The 10,736-nt window shown below is 40.5% G+C and overlaps 1 protein-coding gene across 1 annotated transcript in view; it reads left to right on the forward strand.

Annotated features, from left to right (window-relative positions):
• Positions 1-10,736, forward strand: part of Epb41 (erythrocyte membrane protein band 4.1) — a 123,335-nt gene that overhangs the window by 60,011 nt on the left and 52,588 nt on the right. The window contains exons 7-9 of the mRNA XM_013348311.2: positions 204-422; positions 7,004-7,091; positions 10,408-10,560. Of these exons, the coding sequence (XP_013203765.1) occupies positions 204-422; positions 7,004-7,091; positions 10,408-10,560 (460 nt within the window). The remainder of the gene's footprint in view (positions 1-203; positions 423-7,003; positions 7,092-10,407; positions 10,561-10,736) is intronic.

Consider the following 10,736-nt stretch of genomic DNA (forward strand, 5'->3'; position numbering starts at 1 on the left):
TGTGTCCCCTGTCCTATACTGAACAATTTCACAATGACTAGCCTTGTGTCCCCTGTCCTATACTGAACAATTATCATGTTGTGTTTCCTTAGCCTCTTTCCTTCTCTCTCCTTTCTTTCCCCCCTTTCTTCTTTTCTGTCCGTCTGTATTGTGTTCTTTTGTTGTTACTGACATTTTCACATCTCTTCTTATTTTGGATGTAGGTATTATTTATGTCTTCAGCTTCGGCAGGACATCATTGCTGGACGGCTACCCTGTTCCTTTGCAACCTTAGCCCTCCTCGGCTCTTACACCATCCAGTCTGAACTGGGAGACTATGACCCGGAACTTCATGGCGTGGATTATGTTAGTGAATTTAAACTGGCTCCAAATCAGACCAGGGAACTTGAAGAGAAGGTCATGGAATTGCATAAATCGTACAGGTGAACATGTCTGCAGATGTTCTGGGTTTATTTTCGCCATGAGTTTAAACCCGTGACTTGTTATTGATTCATTGTTTACCATAGGGAGAGTCACCCTGAATTCATTTCCCTTTATTGTTTGACTTTGGGAAAGGCATTCAAGCCCTCTGACTGTTTTTCTTATCAGGGTAATGGAAAATTTTTTTTGTTTGTTTCTGTTTTTGTTTCCAGGTTTAATTGTGTGTGTGTGTGTGTGTGTGTGTGTAAGAAATCACTTAGCACAAGGCCTTCACATAGTAGGTGCTCAGTAAACAGTAGCTATCACTATTATTGCTTTAACTTTTCCAGGTTTTAGACATATGCTATATTAGGTGCCTTAAGAGCCTTAGAGCAAGAACTTCTGACTTGGGTGCTGTGCATGTGGGTGGATTCAGAGGGTCATGGTACCCTTGAAAGTATTTTCTAAAGCCACGTCTTTATCAAATTCCCTGATGTACTGCTTTTAATGAAGTTAGTTAGTAACATTGGGAGGTAGCATACCATGACCAAGAGCAAGGCCTATCCTTGGTTTGAGGCAGGTTGAGGTCATGCCTCTGCTTTGTCCCTTCCCTGTGAACTTAAGTCCCTTCAGTTTTCTCTGATCTGGTTCCTAGAGTGTCTAATTGAGATTATTACTTTAGAAGAGATGAGGCAAAGAGTAAGTTTAGAAAAGAGAATGTGTGTGTGTGACGTATAAAAACCCAGTAATTGTTATCTAATACCAAAATGGGCCCCCCCCTCCGTTGTATTTCTTTTTCCATATGCCCGTTTTTTTATTAGAGTGACTTACTGTAGTTAAATTTCACAAACTGCTTTAGTCTGATCTTGACTTTGGTTGACATCACATTAGCATGGCATCCTGAGCTGTGTGAGCATGCACTGTGTTACAAAGATTTAAAAGGTCAGTTTGTTCAAAGAGAAGTCCAAAGCACGGTCTCTGGAGCTTGCTGCGGTAGCCACAAGAATTCTGTCTGTCTGTGGAACTGTCCTGTTCTCTTTGAGTTTGTTCTTTACCTTAATATGGCCTGGTTCTGACTGTCTATTGCATTTAAGGTTCAGATGCCTTAGTCATGAAAGCCATAATTTCATTAATTGATTGTATGTGTGTGTGTGTGTGTGTATATGCCTCACACATGTGTGTTCTGGAGTGCATATGTGGAAATCAGAAGATAGCTTGCAGAAGTCAGATTTCTTTCCATCATGTGGGTTCCAGAACTCAAACTCGGGTTTTCAGACTTGATGATAAGTGTCTTTAGCGCCCCCCCTCCAGACCCATACTAAGGAGTGTAGTTTATAGCCCGTGTAGCAGTCATCTTATGTGCCACCCAGCTCTCATGGGATTACAGTGTACTTTTACATTTGTTTATCTTATGTGTGTGGATGTTTGGTTGCATGTATTATATGCACTATGTGTGTGCCTTGTGCTCATGGAGGTCAGAAGGGGGCACTGGGTCACCTTCAGAACTGGAGTTACAGAATGTTATTAAGCCACCATGCTGGTGCTGAGAATTGAACCTGGATCCTCTGTAAGTGCTCTCAACTACTGATCTGTCTCTCTAGCTCTCAAAATTTACTTCTACATTGGGCTTATGCTTCCTAAGGTACTAATGTTTGAGACTACTAACTCAGAGATCTGCCTGCCTCTGCCTCCTGAGTGCTGGGGTTAAAGGCGTGCGCCACCACTGCCCGGTTTCTGATGATACTTTTAATAGTTATTTAATCACAGGATTCAAATTTGGAAGGACTTTGTACAGTCTCTCGTCTAACGCTTGACTGTTCTTTATACCGTTGTTACATAATCATGATAATTATAAGTCATCAGTTATAATCGTCTCTTCCTACATGCCAGATAGTGTGCTAAACACTTTATGCTCAGTGTCACACTTAACCTTTATAGCCACCTTTTAAACTAGCCAGCAGATCTAAAAGCGTAGTCCACAAACTCTGCTCCTCTTCAAAAGAGGTCTCTGAACTCAGAATTGTTTCCATGGTAATTCTAAGTTATTTGACTTTTTCACTGTGTCGAAGAAGCTGAAGCACAAACTAAGGCACAAAACTGTTCTAGTAGCCATATTTCTCACCAGTATGGAATAGAAGTACCCATAATCCTAGCCCTGGGAGGTGGAGACAGGAGGATGCTCACTAACAGTCACAGAGCTCCAGGTTCAGGGAGAGACCCTGCCTCAAAAGGTAAATTGGAGAGCAATAGAAGAGGACTCTTGACATTGACCTCTGACCCCTACATACTCACACGTGAGCGGGAGTGCCCATATGCACATATGTAATGCATAGGCACACACATGTAAATTAAAAAAATAAAAAGGCCAGTTCATTTAAGAATTTTCTTACAGGGACCTGTGAGATGGCTCAGTAAGTAAAGATACTTGCTACCAAACTTGATAACCTGAATTCAATTCCTAGATCCCACATGGTAGAAAGAGAACCAACTCCTGCAGATTGTTCTCTGACCTCCATAGAAGTGCTATGGCCTGCATTTGTGTAAACAAATGAATTAAAAAAATGAAACAACAACAACAATAACAAAACTAACCAATCTTCCTCCCTTCTTTCCTTTCTTCCATACTCTTCATGAGTATGAGTGGCCAGCAGCTCTTCATCCTCCTGCCTCTGTTCCTGAGTGCCAGGATTATGAGCATTGCCTCGCTATGTCCAGCAATTTGAAGAACAGTCTATTTTAGTTTAGATGCCGTTGTTAAACCTGGAGCTTGAGCATGCCAGGCAAATGCATTGTACATCTGAGTTTCGCTCTCAGCTCAAGACAATATTGATTAAATAGTTTAAAAAAGTGTTCATTTTACCAAATCTTGAATGTATTTTAGTTAATGGTCTATGACTTAATGAAATGTACTTAAAGCATCCCTCTGCCTGCCAATTCAAGTACAACCGTGTACAGCAGCAAAAGCATCATGATTACATTGTGGGCTGAATGAGTTCACCACCATTTTTCTGTAACACTATTGGAAAAAAAGATCAACAATCTATAATCGCTCAGACTTGGTTATTTGACATACATTTTAAAAAAAGGAATGAGCCAGTACTTTTAGAAGAAAAAAACTAAAAGTTTTTTAAAAAACTAAAAATCAACCTTCAAACAAAAAATAGCATTTAAGACTGTTGTACTGGTACACTTTCATGATGCATGTATTCTGGAGGGTGAGGTGTAAGGCTCATTTGGGTCAAGGATTTTAGGACCACCCTGGACTTTTCCATGAAGCAGGAAGTTTCAAAGATAATTCTGCCTATATTGGCAGTTTGTCAGTCACTTTCTTCTGTATTCCTGCAGAATGTCTGGCAGACTCTTTCATGAAACAGGGACCCCCAAAGGACTGTCTCACCTTTAGGCAAGTTGAGCAGTCATTTTCCTATAGGTTCTGCATGTCCAGTTCATACAGCATAACATCAAGCCATCCAAACCAGAGAAGATTTTTTTTTTTCTCCAAATGGCTAGCAAACTCCATAAGGAGCTTCTTTGTTGTCCATCATCCTCTTGAAGTAGTTGCTGCTGCCAGGAGCAGATGTGTCTCATTGTCATGAAAAGTACTAAGTTCTTAAAACATTTTAAATACCATATTCTGTTAGTCTTTGAAAGGTTTGAAGAATATCTAACTGAAATATATCTCTATATATCTAGAAAACCTAACTAACATGACTACAATCTTGGCTATTATAGATGATTATCTATTAACCTTTATTTCTTAATTATACATTACATTTTTTAAATGAACTACTCAGACACAATGCCTTAGTCAAAAGCAGAAATATACATATAACAAAATTTGCCTTATACATATAGCAAAATTGCAAATATACATATAACAAAATTTGTATCAATAAACCAAGATCTATACACTTACCTCCTCCACATGTGTTGAAGCACACTTACCTAGATACGTAGTTTGAATATGTATATTCAAATTGATGTCCCTTAGAGTTGAAAAGTGAATATAGTGGAAAATTAAACTGTGTGTGTGTGACAGAGAGAGAGAGAGACAGACAGACAGAGAAATGTATCCAGATAACATGTATCTATGCAAGCATCTTTGGAGACTGGTACCATCGATGTCTTCCTCTATTGTTCTCCACCTTATTGTGTGAGAGATGTTTTTGTGTGTGGTGCATAGGCGCCTGTGTAGGCAGAGCTCAGGGGTGGCATCAGGTGTCCTTCATTTTCTCCACTTTGTGCCATTGAGATATGGCCTCTCACTTAACCTGGAGCTCGTGTTCTCTTTACTAGGCTGGCAGCCAGCAAGTACCAACAATTCTCCCACCTCTGTCCCGCTCAGCTGGGGTTATAGGTGTGGATGATATCTTGCTTTTATTCACATGGATGCTGGGGTCTGAACTCTCTCTGCACCTCCTGCTTGCACAGTAGACACTGAGCCAACTGAGCCATATCTTTACCAGCCCGCCAGCTCCTGTCAGCCTCACCGACGGTGGAGCTCTCTGCATTAATTGGCCAGGAAGACTGGCATCCTCCTGCCTCTGCCTCTTCACCACTGGGATTATAAGCACACAATGCTGGCCTTTTCTGTGGGTGCTGGGAGCTCGGGTCCTCATGCTTGCACAACAAGCAGAGAGCCATCTCCCCAGCTCTAGAGGAAGGCTTCTGTTGTGTGTTTTATTTAATGTTTTAAAATTTGTGTATGAATTTAAGTGATCTAACCCCCCCCCCAAAAAAAAATCTGATTGTGTGGCCTTGCCTCCCTTAAACTCAATATGTAAACCAGGCTGACCTTGAATTCAAAGAGGTCCTTCAGCCTCTGTTTACCTAAGGCTGGGATTAAAGACCTGTGCCACCACCTCTGGCTATTTCTCTTTTTTTAAAAAAAAAGTTTTGGGAGTGAGGGTAGGGGTTGAGATGGTCTCATGTACCCTGTGCTGACTCAAACACCTTGTCCTTGTGCCTCATCTCCCAAGTACTGGAATTCCAGTTCTGTGCCACCACTTCTGGCTACGAAGTATTTTTTTTGTATTTTTATTTTATGATCTGTATGTAGATGGACCATTGAACTATTAGAAAACTAAAGTTCCAGTTAGTAATAAACGTTTATAGCTTACAGAGCAGTTTCACAAACATAATCTCATTTGATTTTGATAATCACATTTCATGTGTTTACCAGAGACCAAAAAAAAAAATCATTATTTATTCCTGTGATGTACAAATAGACATTATTATGATTCTTATCTAATAGAGGGAACTGAAGGAGATGAGACATGACTCTAAGGGCAGGATTCCAGTCCATAGGATGTGACTTGAACCCACTGCCTCTTACTGAATTCTAATTTGCTGGTGACATTATCTGGGTTCTACTTATCAACACATAATAATAGGGACAACAAAAATAATATAGCTGAGAGTAACCTCACGTCACTTACATGGAAAGATATATGTAATTACAAAAGTTGCCCGAGATGTTTGAATAACTTGCATACAGATTTCCACCCCCTATGTTTACACTGTCAATTAATAGATTCAGTTTAATCGCTTTAGAGCTTTTGAAACATTTATTCAGGAAAGCTGGGGTGATTTTTTTTTTCTTCTCCCTTTGGTGGCTCCAAGAAACCCTTTGTTCTTTTTAATAAAAGACAGATGGGTTTGGCAGAGACCTTTCCTGGTTAAATGAAGACGCCCCTGCTGCTTCCCTGACTCCAGGCAGTCTTAGGGGAAGGCTGCTTGTCCCGAGTGTTTCTCCTTGGGGATGCGACTGCCTTGCTGTTACTGTGAACCGTCATAATTGGTCCAGATTGTGCAGCATTATGAGTGATGTCTTTGTCTCCAAAGCTAACAGAACAGCTCAAGCACATCCTTCGAGAAGAAATTTTTAAAGGAGAGGCTGGCACAGTGAATGCTTACCCAGTGCGATTAATTGTTTTCAAACAAGTTCAACTCATTATATGGCTGGCAGTGAAGACATCTTAATAACAGAAAACAGTCCCATTTTCAGGATGCTTCTATTAGCCCCTTATTTGTTGAGATTAGTGGGCAGGACACCATCTGTTACCAGAAAATTTCTTTTCATCAAATCTGCCCCCATTAAGAGTCCCAGTTAAGTAACATTAGCTTACCCTCCAGTTTAATTTCCATAATAACTCAATTCAGGGTATAGAAAGGGTAGCTAAGAGGATCTTGTAAATTTTACTGGGGATTTAATTTGGTCATCTCCTTGGTTAAAAAAAAAAATTGTAGGAGAAATTCATGTGTGACACAGAAAAAGGCTGAAGAGAGGGGCACAGAGCTCCGGATGGATGGGGTCGCTTGCAGCAAGTAATTGGATAAGAGTTTGCCTTTCTGATAGCTTTTGGGTGACATCCATTTTTTTTAAACTTTTGTTTTCTAAGACATATTTAAATTATTTAGACTCACATAGTGAGAAGATTCTCATTCCATAACTGCTTTGAGGGCTCAATTCTATACATACATGTTGGTGTGTGTGTGTGTGTGTGTGTGTGTGTGTTCATATAAAGCATAGTGAATATTCAGTTGTTACTGCTGTAAATGCTTCTGCTGTGTCACTGAATTTTCTGTTTTTATTCTGCCAAAGGTCCATGACTCCAGCTCAGGCTGACTTGGAGTTTCTTGAGAATGCCAAAAAGTTATCCATGTATGGAGTTGATCTTCACAAAGCAAAGGTAGTGATAACTTTGCCTTTAACATGTGTGAATTTGCATATGACACAGACCTATTAATGTATATGGTGCATTTGTTTTATCCCTCTTAACAACATTTGTTTATGGTGTTTTATTTATTTATTTTGTTTTTAAAGACAGCGTTTCACTGTGTAACCTTAGCTATACTGGAACTTTGCTGCTCTGTAGACAAGGCTGGCCTCGAACTCAAAGATTGCTTGCCTCTGCCTCCCAAGTGCTGGGATTAAAGGCATATGCCACCACTGCCATGCTAGAGAATAGCTTCTTAAGGTTTTTTTTTTGGGGGGGGTGGAGGAGATTGTATGCCTCTAAATAGTGAAAAATGAATTGTATTCTTTAAGTGGGAAGATTGTGTGCTATATGAATTCTATATCAACAAAATGTTTCCTATTTACAAAAAATTGCAACAAAAACATGTAAAGATAAAAATATGAACATCAAAAGGAAAATAAGTTGTATTTTCTAAAATAAAGTTACATTTGAAAATACAGTCAAAAAAAAATAAAGAAAATACAGAGAGTCATCAAGGGATATTTCAGTTTCACAAACAATGTTATCCAAAGAACCACGTGGTTGCCTGCTAAATAGGCGGATTCCAGAGCTCTGCCCAGATTTATAGGCTGGCTCAGAAGCGGCTCTAGCTCCAGACTTAATACCCATTCAAAAGGTGCTCATGATGCCTGAATCAGAGCCATTTCCCAAGGCCAGTGATTTAAGTGTGGTCTCTGAGTCAATGGCATTTAACACCTTCTAGGAACTTGTTAGAAATCCATGTTTCAGGTCTCTCCCAGAGTTACTAATCAGAAGGTGGGGAGGACCTCAGCACTCTGTGACGAGCTCTCCAAGTGACTCATGCACTCTGGCTGAGCCGTAGCTCTTTGGAGAGCCACTGGGGTCAGAAATCAGAAGCGTGAACTTTCATCAGGTCATTTGGCTACTAAAATGGCTAGGGGTGCTGCAAAGAGATGATCCCAAGACTTGTTTAGAGGAACTGGTAGCTGTGATATAGAGGAAGCCACAGCCAGTAAGAAAAGAATAGAGATACCTAGCCACAAAAGGGAAATGGGGCTAGAGATAAAGTTCAGCTGATGGAGCGCTTACCTAGTGTACGTGAATTCCTGGGTTCTGTCCCCTGCGGTCATAAACCAGACATGCTGGTGCTTGCCTATATGTAAGCCCAGCCTTTAGGAAGTAGAGGCAGGAGAACCAGAAGTTCAGGATCATTCTTGGCTATTTTGGAAATTTGAGGACAGCTTGAAATACATAAGACCCTTTTTCAAATAAATAAATGTTTTAAAGTAAAGAGATTTTCATCATGGCTTCTAGACATAAACCCAATGACATAAAAATAGAAATATGGAAACTACAGGGAAATCTACTTTTTAGCTCTGTGTGACAAGTTGTTTAGCAGAACTTTTCAAAGATGTGATAGGCTTATCTCAGAGGACGATGAACTCTCTTTTGCTCCATTTATTCCAGAATAAGCAGAACAGTCACTTAGTAGGAATTTATAAGCATTCAGGCATGAGGTCATTCAAGCATCTGGTCTCTACTTAGACCTGTGGACGATTTTCCGGGTTCTCCTCTTCCTAGTAAAATGTCATTGCATGGCCGTGGCTTTCTAAAGCCCTCGCTGTGCTCTGCATTGCTCTGCACAGGGCACCGTGCCTCCCGTGCCCCTGGAGAGTGCTGTTAGGACCCGTGTGTCAGCTCTCGTTTCCTAGTGGAGGCTGGCGTCAGGAGTGGATGGAGTCAGGTAACACATACCCTTTCAAAATGTCTCAAAGCAATGTTCCTCCCAGTAATGTCATCAAAAGAGAAAGAAAGCTAACAAACTGGTTCAGTGGGTAAAGGCACCTGGTGCCAAGCCGGGTGAGACCCACATGGCGGAAGAAGACAGCCAGCTCCGGCAAGTTGTCCTATCACCTCCACAAGTACTTTCATTGTGACACGTCTGGGCCCACCCATAATTAATTAATTAAGTTTAAGTTTTAAACATTTTTATCTTTATTGGTGTTTAGCCTGCATGTATGCCTATATGAGTGTGTCAGATCCCTTAGAATTAGAGTTACAGGCAGTTGTGAGCTGCCATGTGGGTGCTGGGAATTGAACCCGGGTCCTTTGAGAAAGCAGTCAGTGAGTACTTTTAACCACTGAGCCCTCTCTCCAGCCGTTTTAAAAGAAATTTAAGAAGAGGAAGATAGTTGTAACCTGTGGCCTTTAAATATGTGAGAGGGTACTGGGTGGTGGCGCACGCCTTTAATCCCAGCACTCGGGAGGCAGAGGCAGGCGGATCTCTGTGAATTCGAGGCCAGCTTGGTCTACAGAGCTAGTTCCACAACAGGCTCTAAAAAGCTACAATGAAACCCTGTCTCAGAACAAAACAAAACAAAACAAAACAACAAAAAAAAACACAAAACAAAAAAGCATAAGAGGGCATCTTCTGGTACATCCTCAGCTACATGGTCTTGGAATTGAAGCTGGATTTCTTTATCTGTGTAATTCTTTTAACACCTTTAGGTAATTATAATTTTCCTCTGTACTCATTTTAGGAAAAGTAGTCGGGAAGCATTTAACTTTGGGTTTGATTACTTATCTAGATAAATGATCATATAACTAATTCAGGTGCAGATTATTTTCTTTGAATTATGTGATTAATATTTTATTTTTTTCTCAATAACTAGGTACATCGATATAATGCTTTAGTGTTCTTTCTAGGCTTAGGGACAGTATTTATAATTTATACTTAGCATCAAGTTTTTTTACTGTCAGACCTCTTTGCTAACTTTCTACAGTAATAAACACACACACATCATAGTGGACAATGTGGAAGTTTTTCCACTCTACCATAGAGATTCTGGGGCTTGTGCTCAGGTTGTCAGGCTTGGCAGCAAACGCCTTTATCTGCTGGACCGTCTCGCTGGCCTAAGAGTGATGACTCTTACCATGGTGCCAGTAGGATCACTGAAGTTTTCTTCTGAAACATAATACTCCAATGGAAGATGACGATTTAAGGTTTTTGGTTTTATTTTGTTTTTCAAGATAGGGTTTCTCTATGTAGCCCTGGCTATAAGAGCTTGGTCTGTAGACCAGGCTGGCCTTAAACTCACAGAGATCTGCCTGCCTCTCCCTTTTGAATGCTGGGATTAAAGTTATGGGCCACTACTGCCCGTCTTTATTGTTTTTATTGTATGCTTTGTAGCTGTTTTGGGTTGTTGATCTCTTCCGATTATTTAATAATAGGCAACAGTGTGTTGAACACTTCACTCAAGTGGAATCTGATACTTCTCTTTTTCAGGACTTGGAGGGAGTGGATATCATCCTAGGAGTCTGCTCTAGTGGCCTTTTGGTTTACAAAGAAAAGCTGAGAATTAACCGCTTTCCTTGGCCCAAAGTGCTAAAAATTTCTTACAAACGTAGCAGCTTCTTCATCAAGATCCGACCTGGAGAGGTACACAACTTAAGATTCTTTTCTCCTGAACCAAATGTAGACTGAACCATCCCTTCTAGCTAGGCACAATTAGCAAATGCTTGCAATCCCTCTGCGTGTAATCTTGGAGACTGAAGCAGAGGAAAACTGCAAGTTCAGGCTTGAGTTATTCGGAATATCTTGTCTTAAGAATGAAT

Source organism: Microtus ochrogaster, chromosome 10 (genome assembly GCF_000317375.1).
Source record: "Microtus ochrogaster isolate Prairie Vole_2 chromosome 10, MicOch1.0, whole genome shotgun sequence".
In the NCBI taxonomy this organism is placed as follows: Eukaryota; Metazoa; Chordata; class Mammalia; order Rodentia; family Cricetidae; genus Microtus; species Microtus ochrogaster.